A 16,112-nucleotide genomic window follows, 5' to 3' on the forward strand; every position below is an offset into this window, starting at 1 on the left:
CTGCCCGGCCCCTGAGTTCCTGGCCGGGGAGACTAGCCCCTGGCCCCTCCCGTGCAGCCACGCCGCCATGCGGGCAGTGCTCTGGGTGGCAGGGCTGGCTCCGGCCGGGCAGTGTGGCTGCCAGACATGCCGCTCTGCGTGGCATGGTAAGGGGGCCAGGGGGTTGGATAAGGGGCAGGGGGTCCCGAGGGGCAGTCAGTAAGCAGGGGGTTGTTGGATGGGGTTGGGGGGGTGTCAGGGGATGGGGAACAGAGGGGGTTGGATAGGTGTGGGAGTCCCGGAGGGCCTGTCAGGGGTGTGGATAGGGGTTGGGGCAGTCAGGGGACAGGGAGCAGGGCGGTTGGATGGGGGTGGGGTCCTGGGCGGGGGCAGTTAGGATCAGGGGGTCTCAGGAGAGGGCAGTCAGGGGACAAGGAGTGGGGGGGGGGTTGGATGGCTCAGGGGTTCTGAGGGGAGCAGTCGGGGGCGAGAAGTGGGAGGGGGTCAGATGGGGGTGGGGGCCAGGCTGTTTGGGGGGCACAGCCTTCCCTACCTGGCCCTCCATACAGTTTTGCAGCCCTGTTGTGGCCCTCGGGGCAAAAAGTTTGCCCACCCCTGTAGTACATACTGAGAAACAGTTATGAAAAACGAAATTCTAATACTTCAGCATGGCTACCCAGTGCTAACTTGCAACAAGGAGTTGAAAACCTATGATGAAAGCAAAAATGCAAAGAAACTAAACAAGTCATACTGCAAGACTGGGCAAGCAACCAGGGCCATTGGGATAAATCACATGCATACAAAAGTTGTGGTCTCAAGGGAAAAATCTAAATTCTTCACAACTACAAAATGTAAACTAAACCTCCCCACTATGCTCCTTTCCAGAGTGCTTTCTAGTAGCACTAGATACCATGCATGCTGCAGCCACACACTACACCAGGGGTCTCAAACTCAAATGACCACGAGGGCCACTTGAGGACTAGTACATTGGCCCGAGGGCCCGCATCACTGACGCCCCCCACCTGCTGCCCCGGCCCCGCCCCCACTCCACCCTTTCCATGAGGCCCCACCCCTGCCCTGCCTCTTCCCACCACTTTCCTGCCCCCATTCCAACCCCTTCTCTGAAATCCCCACCCTAACTCCGTCTCCCCTCCGCCCCTCAGGGATGTAAGAGGGGTGTGGCGTGTGGCAGGGGGTCAGGGCAGGGGGTCAGGGTGCGGTAGGGGGCTCAGGGAGGGGGTTCAGCTGCAGGAGGGACTTGGGGGGCTATGGGGAGCTGGCGGGCTGCAGAAAATAACCCCGCAGGCCTGCTCTACACTCTGTAGGAAAGCATTCTGCAGTCATCTAGGATTACTGAAAACTTCCACACCTCTGGCCTCCATGTCCCTGATGATCCACTTCATCAAAGGCTGTGAGAAAATTTCCACAGTATGTCAATTTAGGACATTATTTAACAGTAACATTTAATCATTCAGCACAGGTTAAGCCAGTAGGGCGCAAATTAAACTGAATTCTGTATAGGGTTATCCTAGGCACCTGGCTGTGCCTCCCCTAACCAGCCCTCCATCAATTTCCGAAACCCGATGCGGCCCTCAGGCCAAAAAGTTTGCCTGCCACTGGCCTGGAGTCTTCAGAACTAAAGATTAATTTTTAATTAAATATTGTCATGTGATGAAGTCTCCAGGAATACATCTGTATGATGATTTGTTATAGAAATAGGGAAACTGATCTCCACATACTCCACTCCTTGTCCCCTGACTGCCCTCTCCTGAGACCCCCTGATCCTAACTGCCCCCGCCCAGGACCCCACCCCCATCCAACCGCCCTGCTCCCTGTCCCCTGACTGCCCCAACCCCTATCCACACCCCTGACAGGCCCTCCAGGACTCCCACACCTATCCAACCCCCTCTGTTCCCCGTTCCCTGTCACCCCCCCCAACCCCATCCAACCACCCCCTGCTTACTGACTGCCCCTCGGGACCCCCTGCCCCTTATCCAACCCCCTGGCCCCCTTACCATGCCACATACATACTAGACACAACTGCAGAATGACCTAGGTTCCATCAGCTATGTCTTACATAGAACCACAAGATGAATGCATACTGCAAAAATTAAGTGCTCTTTATTGTCTTTTGCTAAAAGTGTAATGTAAAAATACATTCTGTAAAACAGCGTCCAAGAACAGCAAACTCATTTTACTTCTATTTCTTTCCTCACATTATACTTTATAGATTTCCTATGGGATTATGTTGTGCAATATGCTCATATATTGACCCATGGATGAATAGTACAGACAGTGATCCTGGAAGTTGCTGAGCACCTTCAGCTTTGATTTGAAATGAATGATAGCTGAAGGTACTGAGCCCCTAGTAGCATTAATCCCATAGTGTTATATAATCCTGAAAGCAAAAATGTGATGCTTAGTGACTGAGCTAGGAGTCTGCTCTTTAAACCATAAGTATTTAAAAATAAGTATTGAACTGTCACTTCAGTTAGTTTGTACTATCAAACCTGAATAAGGAAAGGGTTCTGCAGTAAAATAGTATATTAGCATGTAATTAGAGACACAAGGTGGGTGAGGTAATACCTTTTATCGGACAAACTTCTGTTTGGTGAAAGAGAGAAGCTTTCCAGCTACACAGAGCTCGTATTGAGGTCTGGGAAAATACTCAGTGTCACAGCTAAACACTAGGTGGAACAGGTTTCAGAGTAACAGCTGTGTTAGTCTGTATCCACAAAAAGAAAAGGAGGACTTGTGTTACCTTAGAAATGAACAAATTTATTCGAGCATAAGCTTTTGTGAGCTACAGCTCACTTCATCGGATGCATTCAGTGGAAAATACAGTGGGGAGATTTATATACACAGAGAACATGAAACAATGGGTGTTACCATACACACTGTAAGGAGAGTGATCAGGTAAGGTGAGCTATTACCAGCAGGAGAGTGGGCGGGGGGGGGTTGGGAGGACCTTTTGTAGTGTAATCAAGGTGTGCCATTTCTAGCAGTTGACAAGAACATCTGGGGAACAGCCGGAGGGGGAGGGATAGTTTTACTTTGTGTAATGACCCATCCACTCCCAGTCTTTATTCAAGCCTAAATTAATTGTATCCAGTTTGCAAATTAATTCCAATTCAGCAGTATCTCCTTGGAGTCTGATTTTGAAATTGTTTTGTTGAAGAATATATATGCCATCATGTGCCAGCAATGCGCTCTGCCATGTACATTGGCCAAACTGGACAGTCTCTACGTAAAAGAATAAATGGACACAAATCAGACGTCAAGAATTATAACATTCAAAAACCAGTCGGAGAACACTTCAATCTCTTTGGTCACTCGATTGCAGACCTAAAAGTGGCAATTCTTCAACAAAAAAACTTCAAAACCAGACTCCAAGGAGAGACTGCTGAATTGGAATTAATTTGCAAACTGGATACAATTAATTTAGGCTTGAATAAAGATTGGGAGTGGATGGGTCATAGCACAAAGTAAAACTATTTCCCCCTCTATGCCCCCCCCGGTTGTTCCCCAGATGTTCTCGTCAACTGCTGGAAATGGCCGACCTTGATTATCACTACAAAAGGTTTCAGAGTCACAGCCGTGTTAGTCTGTATTCGCAAAAAAGAAAAGGAGTACTTGTGGCACCTTAGAGACTAACCAATTTATTTGAGCATAAGCTTTCGTGAGCTACAGCTCACTTCATTGGATGCATATTGTGGAAAGTATAGAAGATCTTTTTATACACACAAAGCATGAAAAAATGGGTGTTTACCACTACAAAAGGTTTTCTCTCCCCCCACCCCACTCTCCTGCTGGTAATAGCGTATCCAAAGTGATCACTCTCCTTACAATGTGTATGATAATCAAGGTGGGCCATTTCCAGCACAAATCCAGGGTTTAACAAGAACGTCTGAAGGGGGGGGGGGGGTAGGAAAAAACAAGGGGAAATAGGTTACCTTGCCTAATGACTTAGCCACTCCCAGTCTCTATTATCAAGTCATTAGGCAAGGTAACCTATTTCCCCTTGTTTTTTCCTACCCCCCCCCTTCAGACGTTCTTGTTAAACCCTGGATTTGTGCTGGAAATGGCCCACCTTGATTATCATACACATTGTAAGGAGAGTTTTCAGAGTAGCAGCCGTGTTAGTCTGTATTCGCAAAAAGAAAAGGAGTACTTGTGGCATCTTAGAGACTAACCAATTTATTTGAGCATAAGTTTTCGTGAGCTACAGCTCACTTCATCGGATGCATACCGTGGAAACTGCAGCAGACTTTATATATACACAGAGAATATGAAACAATACCTCCTCCCACCCCACTGTCCTGCTGGTAATAGCTTATCTAAAGTGATCATCAAGTGGGCCATTTCCAGCACAAATCCAGGTTTTCTCACCCTCCACCCCCGCACACAAATTCACTCTCCTGCTGGTGATAGCCCATCCAAAGTGACAACTCTTTACACAATGTGCATGACAATCAAGTTGGGCTATTTCCTGCACAAATCCAGGTTTTCTCACATCCCCCCCACCCCCATACACACACAAACTCACTCTCCTGCTGGTAATAGCTCATCCAAACTGACCACTCTCCAAGTTTAAATCCAAGTTAAACCAGAACATCTGGGGTGGGGGAGGGGGTAGGAAAAAACAAGAGGACACAGGCTACCTTGCATAATGACTTAGCCACTCCCAGTCTCTATTTAAGCCTAAATTAATAGTATCCAATTTGCAAATGAATTCCAATTCAGCAGTTTCTCGCTGGAGTCTGGATTTGAAGTTTTTTTGTTTTAAGATAGCGACCTTCATGTCTGTGATTGCGTGACCAGAGAGATTGAAGTGTTCTCCAACTGGTTTATGAATGTTATAATTCTTGACATCTGATTTGTGTCCATTTATTCTTTTACGTAGAGACTGTCCAGTTTGACCAATGTACATGGCAGAGGGGCATTGCTGGCATATGATGGCATATATCACATTGGTGGATGTGCAGGTGAACGAGCCTCTGATAGTGTGGCTGATGTTATTAGGCCCTGTGATGGTGTCCCCTGAATAGATATGTGGACACAGTTGGCAACGGGCTTTGTTGCAAGGATAAGTTCCTGGGTTAGTGGTTCTGTTGTGTGGTATGTGGTTGTTGGTGAGTATTTGCTTCAGGTTGCGGGGCTGTCTGTAGGCAAGGACTGGCCTGTCTCCCAAGATTTGTGAGAGTGCTGGGTCATCCTTTAGGATAGGTTGTAGATCCTTAATAATGCGTTAGAGGGGTTTTAGTTGGGGGCTGAAGGTGACGGCTAGTGGCGTTCTATTTTCTTTGTTAGGCCTGTCCTGTAGTAGGTAACTTCTGGGAACTCTTCTGGCTCTATCAATCTATCTGTTTCTTTACTTCTGCAGGTGGGTATTGTAGTTGTAAGAAAGCTTGACAGAGATCTTGTAGGTGTTTGTCTCTGTCTGAGGGGTTGGAGCAAATGCAGTTGTATCGCAGAGCTTGGCTGTAGACGATGGATCGTGTGGTGTGGTCAGGGTGAAAGCTGGAGGCATGCAGGTAGGAATAGCGGTCAGTAGGTTTCCGGTATAGGGTGGTGTTTATGTGACCATTGTTTATTAGCACTGTAGTGTCCAGGAAGTGGATCTCTTGTGTGGACTGGACCAGGCTGAGGTTGGTGGTGGGATGGAAATTGTTGAAATCATGGTGGAATTCCTCAAGGGCTTCTTTTCCATGGGTCCAGATGATGAAGATGTCATCAATATAGCGCAAGTAGAGTAGGGGCTTTAGGGGACGAGAGCTGAGGAAGCATTGTTCTAAATCAGCCATAAAAATGTTGGCATACTGTGGGGCCATGCGGGTACCCATTTATTGTAAGGAGAGTGATCACTTTAGATAAGCTATTACCAGCAGGAGAGTGGGGTGGGGGGAGAGAGAACCTTTTGTAGTGGTAAACACCCATTTTTTCATGCTTTGTGTGTATAAAAAGATCTTCTATACTTTCCACAGTATGCATCCGATGAAGTGAGCTGTAGCTCAGGAAAGCTTATGCTCAAATAAATGTGTTAGTCTCTAAGGTGCCACAAATACTCCTTTTCTTTTTACTAGGTGGAACAGATTATTTAGCATAAGTAATTAACATATATATACCGGACTCCTCCTCATTCAAGGTGAAGTGGCCCGTTAACCTTGAATGGTCTCTTACAATATGTGTTTACTTATGCTAAATAATCTGTTCCACCTTGTAGTTTTAGCTGTGACACTCAGTACTTTTTCCAGACCTGAAGAAGAGCTCTGTGTAGCTGGAAAGCTCCTCTCTTTCACCAAACAGAAGTTCTTCTGATAAAAGTTATTACCTCACCCACCCTGTGTCTCTAATATCCTGGTATCAACATGGGTATAACAATGTTGCAGACATATAATTAAAGACTGTTGTAATGCATGTGCATGTGGGGTGGAGTTGTGATTGGGTGGGCATCTTTACCTTTTGTTCCTGATTCAACTTTGCAAAATTAAACAAACATTCTTTTAGCTATACTTTACTGATTTAAGAGGAAAGTTGGGATTTTAAAGGTGTGCATTCGTTTTTATTTATTAAAATGGAAGGATTGTGATGTAGCAAAGTTTTCATTCAGACTGAGACATCCATTGACTCTAATTTGAGAAGCCCACTTGTCTGAGAAGGATTAAAGTTAAACAAAACAACCCCTGTTCCCCCCGTAGAATTGTACATTTCCTGATATATAATAGAGATAGTGATGCTAAAAAACGTGGTCTGCCCTGTGGAGCAGGCCTTCCTTGCCACATGCATGTAGTGTACTATATATCTTCATATAACCTTTCAAATTAGGAGTTCTCCACAGTATTCTGTGGAGGAGCGGTAGGTAGAATTTCCTTTCTTTTGTCTTCTGGTTAGTGGAAATTGCAGCCATTGCAAGTTCAGGCTGCTGCATTTGGGGCTTGATCCTGCTGCTATTAAAGTCAATGGCAAAACTCCCATTGACTTGTGTGGTGCAGTATCAGGGTTTCCAGGTGTTATACTAATAGCAAATATTTTTTGCTCTGAAAATTAAAGTTTTTCAACAGGTGGTAGCCATTTTACAAATCCATCATAATATAACTTGAGATGACATTGGGCTAGTTGGACAGAAAAATTTGGCTGTTGTTGAAGGGTGATGGGATTGTGACTGAAGTAGATTCTTAACTGTAGCTGAGAGTACAACTACTTGAGGTTGGAATTCTAACAAAATGTGAAAATGCCAGTTTCTGATCATAATCAAATTCAGCATACTATCTACAGGTTTCAGAGTAGCAGCCGTGTGAGTCTGTATTCGCAAAAAGAAAAGGAGTACTTGTGGCACCTTAGAGACTAACAAATTTATTTGAGCATAAGCCTTCGTGAGCAACAGCTCACTTCATCGGATGCAGTGAGCTGTAGCTCACAAAAGCTTATGCTCATAAGCTGTTGCTCACAAAAGCTTATGCTCAAATAAATTTGTTAGTCTCTAAGGTGCCTCAAGTACTCCTTTTCTTTTAGCATACTATCTAATTATGGATTACTGAGAGCTTCTCAAATGCTAGAGGCACCTAGCCCTCAGCCCCTGTGCTTCACAACTTGCTAGTGATGGATGCCCCAAAATCACATATCCTTTTGTCTGTTACGTAGGTTGAGTGTTGATGAATTTATATCTTAAAATTACTTTAACCGTAAAACTTCTGAAATTCTTTACTCTTCATTTTCATTTATGGAAAAGTCCCATTGTATTTAATTGGGATTAAGCCAATATGTTTCTATAGACATGGAGTAGGATTCTATACAAATTTATCTAAAAGCGTACTTAGGATCTCATTCTATGAAACTTTCTCAAAGGTTTTTGAATCATCCAGCTGAATTCCATAATACATAATATGATATGTTTGAATATGATTGGACATTCCAAAAACATTTACATTATGGTTTTGTTAGACTTTTTCATGAGGGTTTTCAGTAATCTTAAATTGTAACTAGTGTTGAGAAGGGAGGAGTTAATGGAATAATGAAGAAGCGAGAAAAGAAAATATTGCAGTGTCACCTTTGTTACAAATTCCCAGGTCTTCCTTCATTTACCAACCTTTGCTATTTATATACTTTTGTTCTTACAAAATGTAATTAGGGATGGTATAAAAATGTCTGCTGTGTGAATTAAATATCAATTAGGAATACAAACTAAATTTAATGGAGAAGCAAGTTATTGTACATGCACAGTAGTTCAAAATATCATAAGATAATCTAAATTTATTACCTAATAACACACTGAATTTCATTTCTAAAATGGAAGGTAAGTTGAAGTGATCAGAACTAGTGCATTTTTGTAGTATTCAAATAGTTTTTTTTATAAATGGCCAAACTGACAGTGGCATTCTACATTTTTTGTTTTGATTTGCTTTTTTTAATTCAATTTGGTTTAAATAATTTTTAGATACTGAGATGCTGCATGTGAAGTTTTATTCTGAAACACATTTACTTGGCCAGGGTATAAACTTAAAACAAGGAAGGGTTGACATGCTTTATTTATAGTGGCATTAAATTATTATGATATACTGGAATTGCTGCAACATGGAGAAATTTCTCTTTGACCACATGTTAGGAGAGAAGGGGAATTAGTTCTCTGCTGTATTATCTCATTTGACCTGTTTAAGAAAATTTAGTAAAAAAGTGAGGTATTTGACTTCACTTCAAATACCTTCTCTTACGCTCATTGTTTTTCAGATGTTCTCTTTGTGGATATGTATGCAGCCACCCTCCTTCTCTGAAGTCCCATATGTGGAAACATGCAAGTGACCAAAATTATAATTATGAACAAGTGAACAAGGCTATTAATGATGCAATTTCACAAAGCGGCAGGTGTGTATGTATGAAACTTCCTTACAAACTAGAATCCTTTAATCTAGACTTTTGAAAGCACCCAACCTTGACCCAAGATAAACTACAATCTGCAAATTTAAACAAACAAACAAAAAACCTGACTTTTTTAAAAAAAAAATTTTTTTTTTCTTATTTTTTAGGTTTCAAGGGCAGCTCCCTGGAAAGACGCTATTAGAAAGCACGGATGAAAGTTTAGTACCTGTTCTAGGGAGTTCAGAGAACTTGGTGTCATTTTCAGAGTCCATTAATCAGACTACTAATGAAATTTCAGGTTCTAATGAAAATCAAAAACTTAATCCAACAATTAATACCTCATGCAATTTAGAAAAGAACTCCAGTCAGCCTCATCTTGGCACAGAATACTGTGTTCTACTCTTCTGCTGTTGTATTTGTGGTTTTGAGTCCACCAACAAAGAAAATCTGTTGGATCATATGAAAGAACATGAGGGTGAAATCATAAACATCATTCTAAATAAGGACCACAATGCAACTCAAAACTCCAACTAGATGAAACTATCAGCTAAAAAGAAGAGGATTTCCTAAAATGTTTTTTTTCTATCTTTGCTAATGTTGCCTGAGATACTTGCTCAAGAGAGGAAATGCAAGTGAAATTTACTGATTTCCCAATCTGAGTCTTTGTTACAATTACAGACATAATTTAATTAGCTAAAACCATTAAATCTCCATTTTGGGGAAACTGTGGAATGATCCATCTAACCCTTTATCCTTCACTGTGATGCCAAGAGTCTGGATTTCTCAATGCCTGGTGTTAATCCAAAGTGCATTAGCGCAATAAGAAATTCAAACTCAGGAGCTAAACAAGGTATTAGCTCAATTCAAAAGGCGCTTTTTTGGGGGGGCCTTGAAAGTATTTAGTTAAGGATGTCGAACTCATTTCAGGCAAATATTGGTTTTTCCTTCAATGCAAAGGACAGTAGGCCAAATACAGGTTATGAATTAATGCTCACCTAAAATTTACTGTTTGATTCTGAGGGGTAGATGGTGGGGTGCTCCTAATTTATTTTTAAGGCCTTACTCTTTCCAGCTCAGCTTTTCTGAATACGCAATACTGGATGTTACTCCTTCAGTCACTAATCCAAAGTGCTGATTCAAGGCAGCAGAAGCTGTGTGGCCTGAATGCAGTAGGTATCTTGCCAATTATTTGGCTAGATCCTAAGTAAATACAAGATCTTATTTTAGACATGTTAAATTCATATGTAAACATGACCCACTGTTTAAGGTCTTTCTTTAAAATATTCAGCCAAACCTCTAAAAGCAAGTGGCTCATGATATAAATTGGCATTTTAACTAGAGACTTTTTCATGTCAATATATGAGTGCCATAATCTTGGGGTGGGAACAGGCAAGCACCAAAAATGTAATTGACAAAGGGGCAGATTTTTCAAGGTATTTAGGCCCTAAAGATGTAGATAGGCGCCTAGTGGGATTTTCAAAAGCACTCTGTGCATAGCCACTTTTGAAAATTGCACTAGGTGCCTACCTACATCTTTAGGTCCCTAAATACCTAGAAAAGTCAGGCTCTCACACTGTCTGTTGAAATAATTACTCAAAAGGTATGCTAATCTTTTCTCATAAAATGCTTCAAATTTCACAAGAGAATTTAGCAAAAATAATTTCTAAGTAAAAATTGACTTGCTTTGTGGAAACAACCTTTCCTCCATTGCACCAAAATAGAAAGGAACAGGATCCATGATGGTTAGTAAACATTACTGATGCATGTGATAAGGATTCTCAAAGGGAATTTGGTAATTGCTATGCGTTATTTTTAAAGCAACCCTTAGAAATTTCTCCCTTTTTAAAACCGTTTTGCTTCTAAAATTATAATGCTGATCTTTCGTGTAATTTAAATGATGTACATCAGTTTACATATCAATGAGAATTTCAGTATGCAGGCTAATTGCCAGGAAACTCTGCCAAAATCACTTGTAAAGTTGGCCCCTAAAATTGTGTTTTAGTATATGCTTGCTACAAAAAAAGTGTAACATTTGAAAAGGAGCCCTTTAGCAGTCAGACTAAAACATTCTGGTGAACTTTGAAACATTCAATTCTGGTTTAAAGGTAGCTTCAAAACTGTAATTGCACTGAAGCCTGCCCAGTTCTTGGCATCTCAGTTTAGTTATGCCTGGGTTAGTCGCTCATTTGTTAAAAATGGTTAGTATACTATCGTTTTAAAGAGTGATGCAGAAAGTTTTTTGTATTTATTACCTATTTATACATTTTTTTTTTAGCAGAAATAAGCTACAACTATGTAAACCTGAAAAGCTGGCATAGGAGTAGTGTACAGTCTTCATGGTGCTATTTCTGTGTTGATTTTCTAAGTTCTCCTGTGGACAGTGAAGCTGGTCAAACAGGAAAGAAAGAGGATAGTTTTTTATATACAACTTTAATTTTAAGAAGCAACCCAGGGTATAAAGTCTGGATAAAGGGCAGAGTTGTATTTCAAGCTATACTGGTGATCTTTTAAAGTGGATTTGTTTTTAAACATTTTGAACTTTTTCTATCTTTAAATAGTCCTATTCATTTGGTTATAAATTAGGTTATGTACAAATGTTATTTTAAAAATTGATAAAGATTATCATCATACAGCCCATTACACTAATAGGTTTGACCTATCCATGAACTAAACATAGTACATTTCTCATGTTTTAAATAAAAATGTAAAGTAACTTCTGTATGTTTTACATTTTTTTCTAAAAATAGAATATACACAGGCCAATCAGAAGGGAATTTTTCATATTCATACAGGCTAATCTGACACTTTAAAAACATGATTATAATGAACAATTTCAATCACAGATGGAAAATATTTAATCAAGGTACTGGTGTTGTCTTAGTGACCAGTGTTGACACCAATATTATATCCTTAATATAGAATTCTGGTGTGTTTAAAAAAAACAGGAAATTATTGGGCATATTTTTAATATCTGAGATCATAGAGCACATTCTAACATTCCAGCTCCTTTTGTATTTACAGATCCCATTTATTGCAGTCATTTGAAAATCTGGTAAATATAAAGCTTTCAAAGAGTCCACGGTAATTTGAATTTTAAATTCCTATTTTAAACTCATGGAAACTACACTGTGCCATGACCTTAACTTAATTTTTCCCCATAATGGATCATGCATTTTAAAGTTGTTACACTAATGGAAATATGTGAAGAACTTGGAGGCATGAGCTAGGAGAAAGATGGCACTGAGCCCAGATTTACAAAGTCAAACTTTTTATTAGTCATGTTTTTTCTGGGTGCAGTGTTCAAATATAATGCACAAAGACCCATTGTAATATATTGGAACTACTAACCAAGGTATAGCTATTTACAGCGTGTTCTTTACCATTTCATTATTTGTGCGAGTAATCTTTGGTTAACCATGTGTTGTTCTAAAGCAGTGGAGGGGGGGAAGCTTCTAAAATCTGACTAGGATAAATACTACAACTGCCAAGAAATAATTACTTGCTAGCCTGCAGAAAATAAACAATCTTCATAGAGAAAAATTCCTTATTGATTGTCCCCATGCTGCCATCGATTCACATTCAAAATTCCCCCTTGACTTAAACAGAAGCTATGAATGTGGAATGATTACAGAATCAGTTCCTAAAAGCAAGTATTCTGATCATACCACCTGCTTTGGAAAGTGCTGTGTGGTTAGTTTGTTTGCATGTTTTGGGTTTGTTTTAACAGCACTTTTCAGGGTTACACCATTTCAATCTTCCCATTCCTTTGAGCATTTACAAATATTTAGGATTCTACTGACACACAGAACTAGCAAATCATCATACTTGCAGTGCTATTTGTTTTTCTTTCAACTCTGCTCTAAGCAGATTTTATTCAGTGATATGGACTATAACTTAAAGCCTTTGTTCTAGATACCTACAATTCTGTTATGGAGGAAATTTCCATTTTCTACTAATGAAATAGCTGGGGATCTATAATCTTCCATTGTAGCTTTCTACTTTGTACTTGGCCTAGAAAGAGAGAGTGGGATTCAGCCAGAGTTACTGTATTCTCCTGTCCCAAGCACTTATTTAATCATTAAAATAAATTGTACAGTGAGTGCTCAAAGTATTGAGGAATAAAATATATTTAATAGAAATTTACATTTGCGTTTGATATTCATGGACATGAGTACATGTATTTTTTTAAGAAAAGGTATTATAACACTATGGCACTGCTTTTTATAGCCAAAGCATAAAAAAATTTAGAAGACTGACGTAAAGACTGCAGTTACTTTTGACACTGTATCTTATTAAAATAGAATGAATTGCATTTTATAAAACTATCCAGCACATTAAGCTGCATGCCTTAAGCTCTCTGTAGGATTGTGTTCCTGATCGAACAGATTGTCTGTTTGGAACTATGAAGCAAGTCTGTAGTTCTACTTTAACTACCTTCTGAAATACTGTACGTTAGAATAATTTATTTTGCTTTAAAGGAGTTTGTCATGTATTGACTTTAATATTGTATTTTGGTAATAAACTTTTTTGTTAAACACTTCTTAGTGTTCTGCTTTTATTTGTACAGTATGAGACAAGTATTTAATAGGGGGAAGCAAACTACACCTTTTGAAATGGGAAGCAAGTACCATTGTGCAAATCCAATCTGAGCACCCAAACAGAGATCATGATGCTTTATATAAGCAGAATGCCTTTCTTCTGTAGGGCACACAAAGCCATAATCTAAACATTAACGCATTAAAAACAAAAATATGACTCTCCATTCTAAAATGCAGGATTTAACAATCCAGGGGGGAAATTCACAGAAATTATATGAATCTCAAATTATATTGAAAACATGTATTAAACTTGAACTAAAATTTAACTTCCATTTTTTATACACAGTGCACTAATAAAACATAGCAAAAGTAGGTCTACATATAGGGATGAAGGAAAACTTTAATAAAATGGAGGCATTACTAATAATGAGACTTAATATCAGATAATCTAACTGGAATACAATGAGCTACTGTAGCCTTGATCCTTAGAATATGGACAAATGTTGCACCTTCTATACTGAAGGGTATGTGAGTATAAAACAACTTCACAGTATGCAGTACATAAGAGACTTGCAGGTAATTCCAGTTTAAGCTGGTCTTTGTGCAGAGCTGTTGATTAAAATGGTAGAGCTGAAAGATCAAATTACTTGTTTTCACAATTTCTTCCAAAATGGTGTAATAAACAACAAATAAAGGCAGTCAGAAAGGGCCTGTTTAATTGCTTCCTTAATACTGGCCTAGGTTTTGATTTGTTGTAATCAAAATTAACAAAATTGAATTGTCGAAAATGTAATTTTCAGAAACAAATTTTAAGATATTAATCTTTAGTTTTACTGTGTGTTTAGGTGTCCTGGAATATTAGATCTCTATTCCGAAGGTAATGTTGGCTAACTGCTTTCAAAACTTTACAGTAAGTTATTTCAGCAAATGTACATAGAGTAATAATTCTCAGGTGTAATTCTCCAGTGGGCACATAGCCCGCACAGCAGCCACTAGTGGGGAGGGACAGCAAAGGAGAGTAGTTTAGCATGATGTCTTCTAGTTATGTATATGGTCCCTGGGAATCAGTCAGCTGGCGCAAGGCAGAACAGCTCCAGGTTGCTCTATTTTGTGCCCGGTCTGGGACAGAGAATCCAAGAGCCGTATTTGCTCCTTGACAGTCCCAAGCTATGTTGATTAAACAGTATCTGTTTTGGTTAAAAGTTAAGGTGCTCCCCCCACCCCGTGTGAGACACATCAGTATGCATTTACATTTTCCTCACTGTTTAACCTACAATTTGCTATGTGAATACCCAAAACATATATGCTAATATTCCAAGATGATGACTATAACGGATTGCTTTAGTTAATCTGGAAGACTTTAATATGACTTTAGTACATGTCCTTAGATGCATGGATGATTTCGTAAGGGTATTCTATTTTGCCATTATACAATTTTAAATTGTTCACAGTTGAGGCACTATTGTGTTTTGCACTGCATTAACCAATCAGAAGTGTTAGTGGAAACTGCTGCTAGAGATCATCCAATGTTCTCCCCAAGATGGGAGATCTGGATGTTTTTACAAACAGCTGCCTTTAAGTTACTGGTAAAGATCAGCAAACTACTGATCATAAAAATGTAGGGCTGGAAGGGAATGCTAGAGATCATGCAGTCCATTATCTCCCCCTGCCCTCCTCCTCCCCCCAACCCTCCATTCCACAACCTCCTTGCTACTCTAGTCCAGTACTTTAACTATCCTTATAGTTAGCTTAGATATTAGGAAAAACTTCGTCTCCTTTGTAGCAAATTCCTGTCCTGCCTTCGGTGGACATGGAGAACAATTGATCACCATCCTCTTTATAACAGCCCTCAACGCACTGAAGTCTTATCAGGTCCTCCCTTGGTCTTCTTTTCTCAAGACTAAACAAACATGCCCAGTTTTGTTAACCTTTCCTCATAGGTCAGGTTTTCTAAATCTTTCACCTTTTTTGTTGCTGTCCTCTCCAGTTTATCCACATCTTTTTTTAGGCCAGGTTTATACTATAAACTTACATCAGAATAACTATGTCACTCAGGGGTGTGAAAAATCCAAAACTATTGCAACATAGCACTGTCTACATCAGGGGTTATGTCGACAGGAGGTGGATTAACTACATCAAACAGGAGAAGTTCTCCTGTTGGCACCACTGCAGTGTTGTAAGTGTAGATCTGCCCTTAAAGTGTGGTACCCAAAACTCCAGCTGAGGCCTCACAAATGCCAACTAGAGTGGGCTAATTATCTCCTGTGTCTTACATACAATGCTCCTGTTAATACACCCCAGAATATTAGCTTTTGTCATAACCGTATCACATTGTTGACTCAATTTGTGATCCACTATAAAACCCAAATCCTTTTATGTGGTATTTCTACCTAGTCAGTTATTCCCTATTCTGTAGTTTGATTTTTTTCTTCCTAGTGGAGTACTTTGTACTCCTCTTTAATTTTATCTTTTTGATTTCAGACCAGCTCTCCAATTTCTCAAGGTCATTTGAATTCTTCCAAAGGGCTCCAACCCCTCCCAGTTTGGTGTCATCTGCAAATTTTAGAAGCACACTCGCCATGCCATTATCCAAATCACTAATGAAAATTATGACTAGTACTGGACTCAGTGCAGACCCCTATGGAACCCCACTAGATACACCCTCCCAGTTTAACAGCAAACCATTGATAACTACTCTGAGTATGGTTTTTCAACCAGTTGTGCATTTTATAGTAATTTAAT

General features: G+C 39.9%; 1 protein-coding gene across 2 annotated transcripts in view; it reads left to right on the forward strand.

Moving 5' to 3' along the window:
- The window catches only part of ZNF507 (zinc finger protein 507), a 51,644-nt gene extending 38,304 nt beyond the window's left edge, over positions 1-13,340 (forward strand). For both annotated transcript variants that reach the window (XM_084644896.1, XM_084644897.1), the window contains 2 exons: positions 8,704-8,838; positions 9,000-13,340. In XM_084644896.1, the coding sequence (XP_084501022.1) occupies positions 8,704-8,838; positions 9,000-9,366 (502 nt within the window). In that variant the 3' untranslated portion in view covers positions 9,367-13,340. The remainder of the gene's footprint in view (positions 1-8,703; positions 8,839-8,999) is intronic.
- Positions 13,341-16,112: the final 2,772 nt, after the last annotated feature.

Source organism: Lepidochelys olivacea (genome assembly GCF_965140295.1).
Source record: "Lepidochelys olivacea isolate rLepOli2 genome assembly, chromosome: 12".
NCBI classification, from domain to species: domain Eukaryota; kingdom Metazoa; phylum Chordata; order Testudines; family Cheloniidae; genus Lepidochelys; species Lepidochelys olivacea.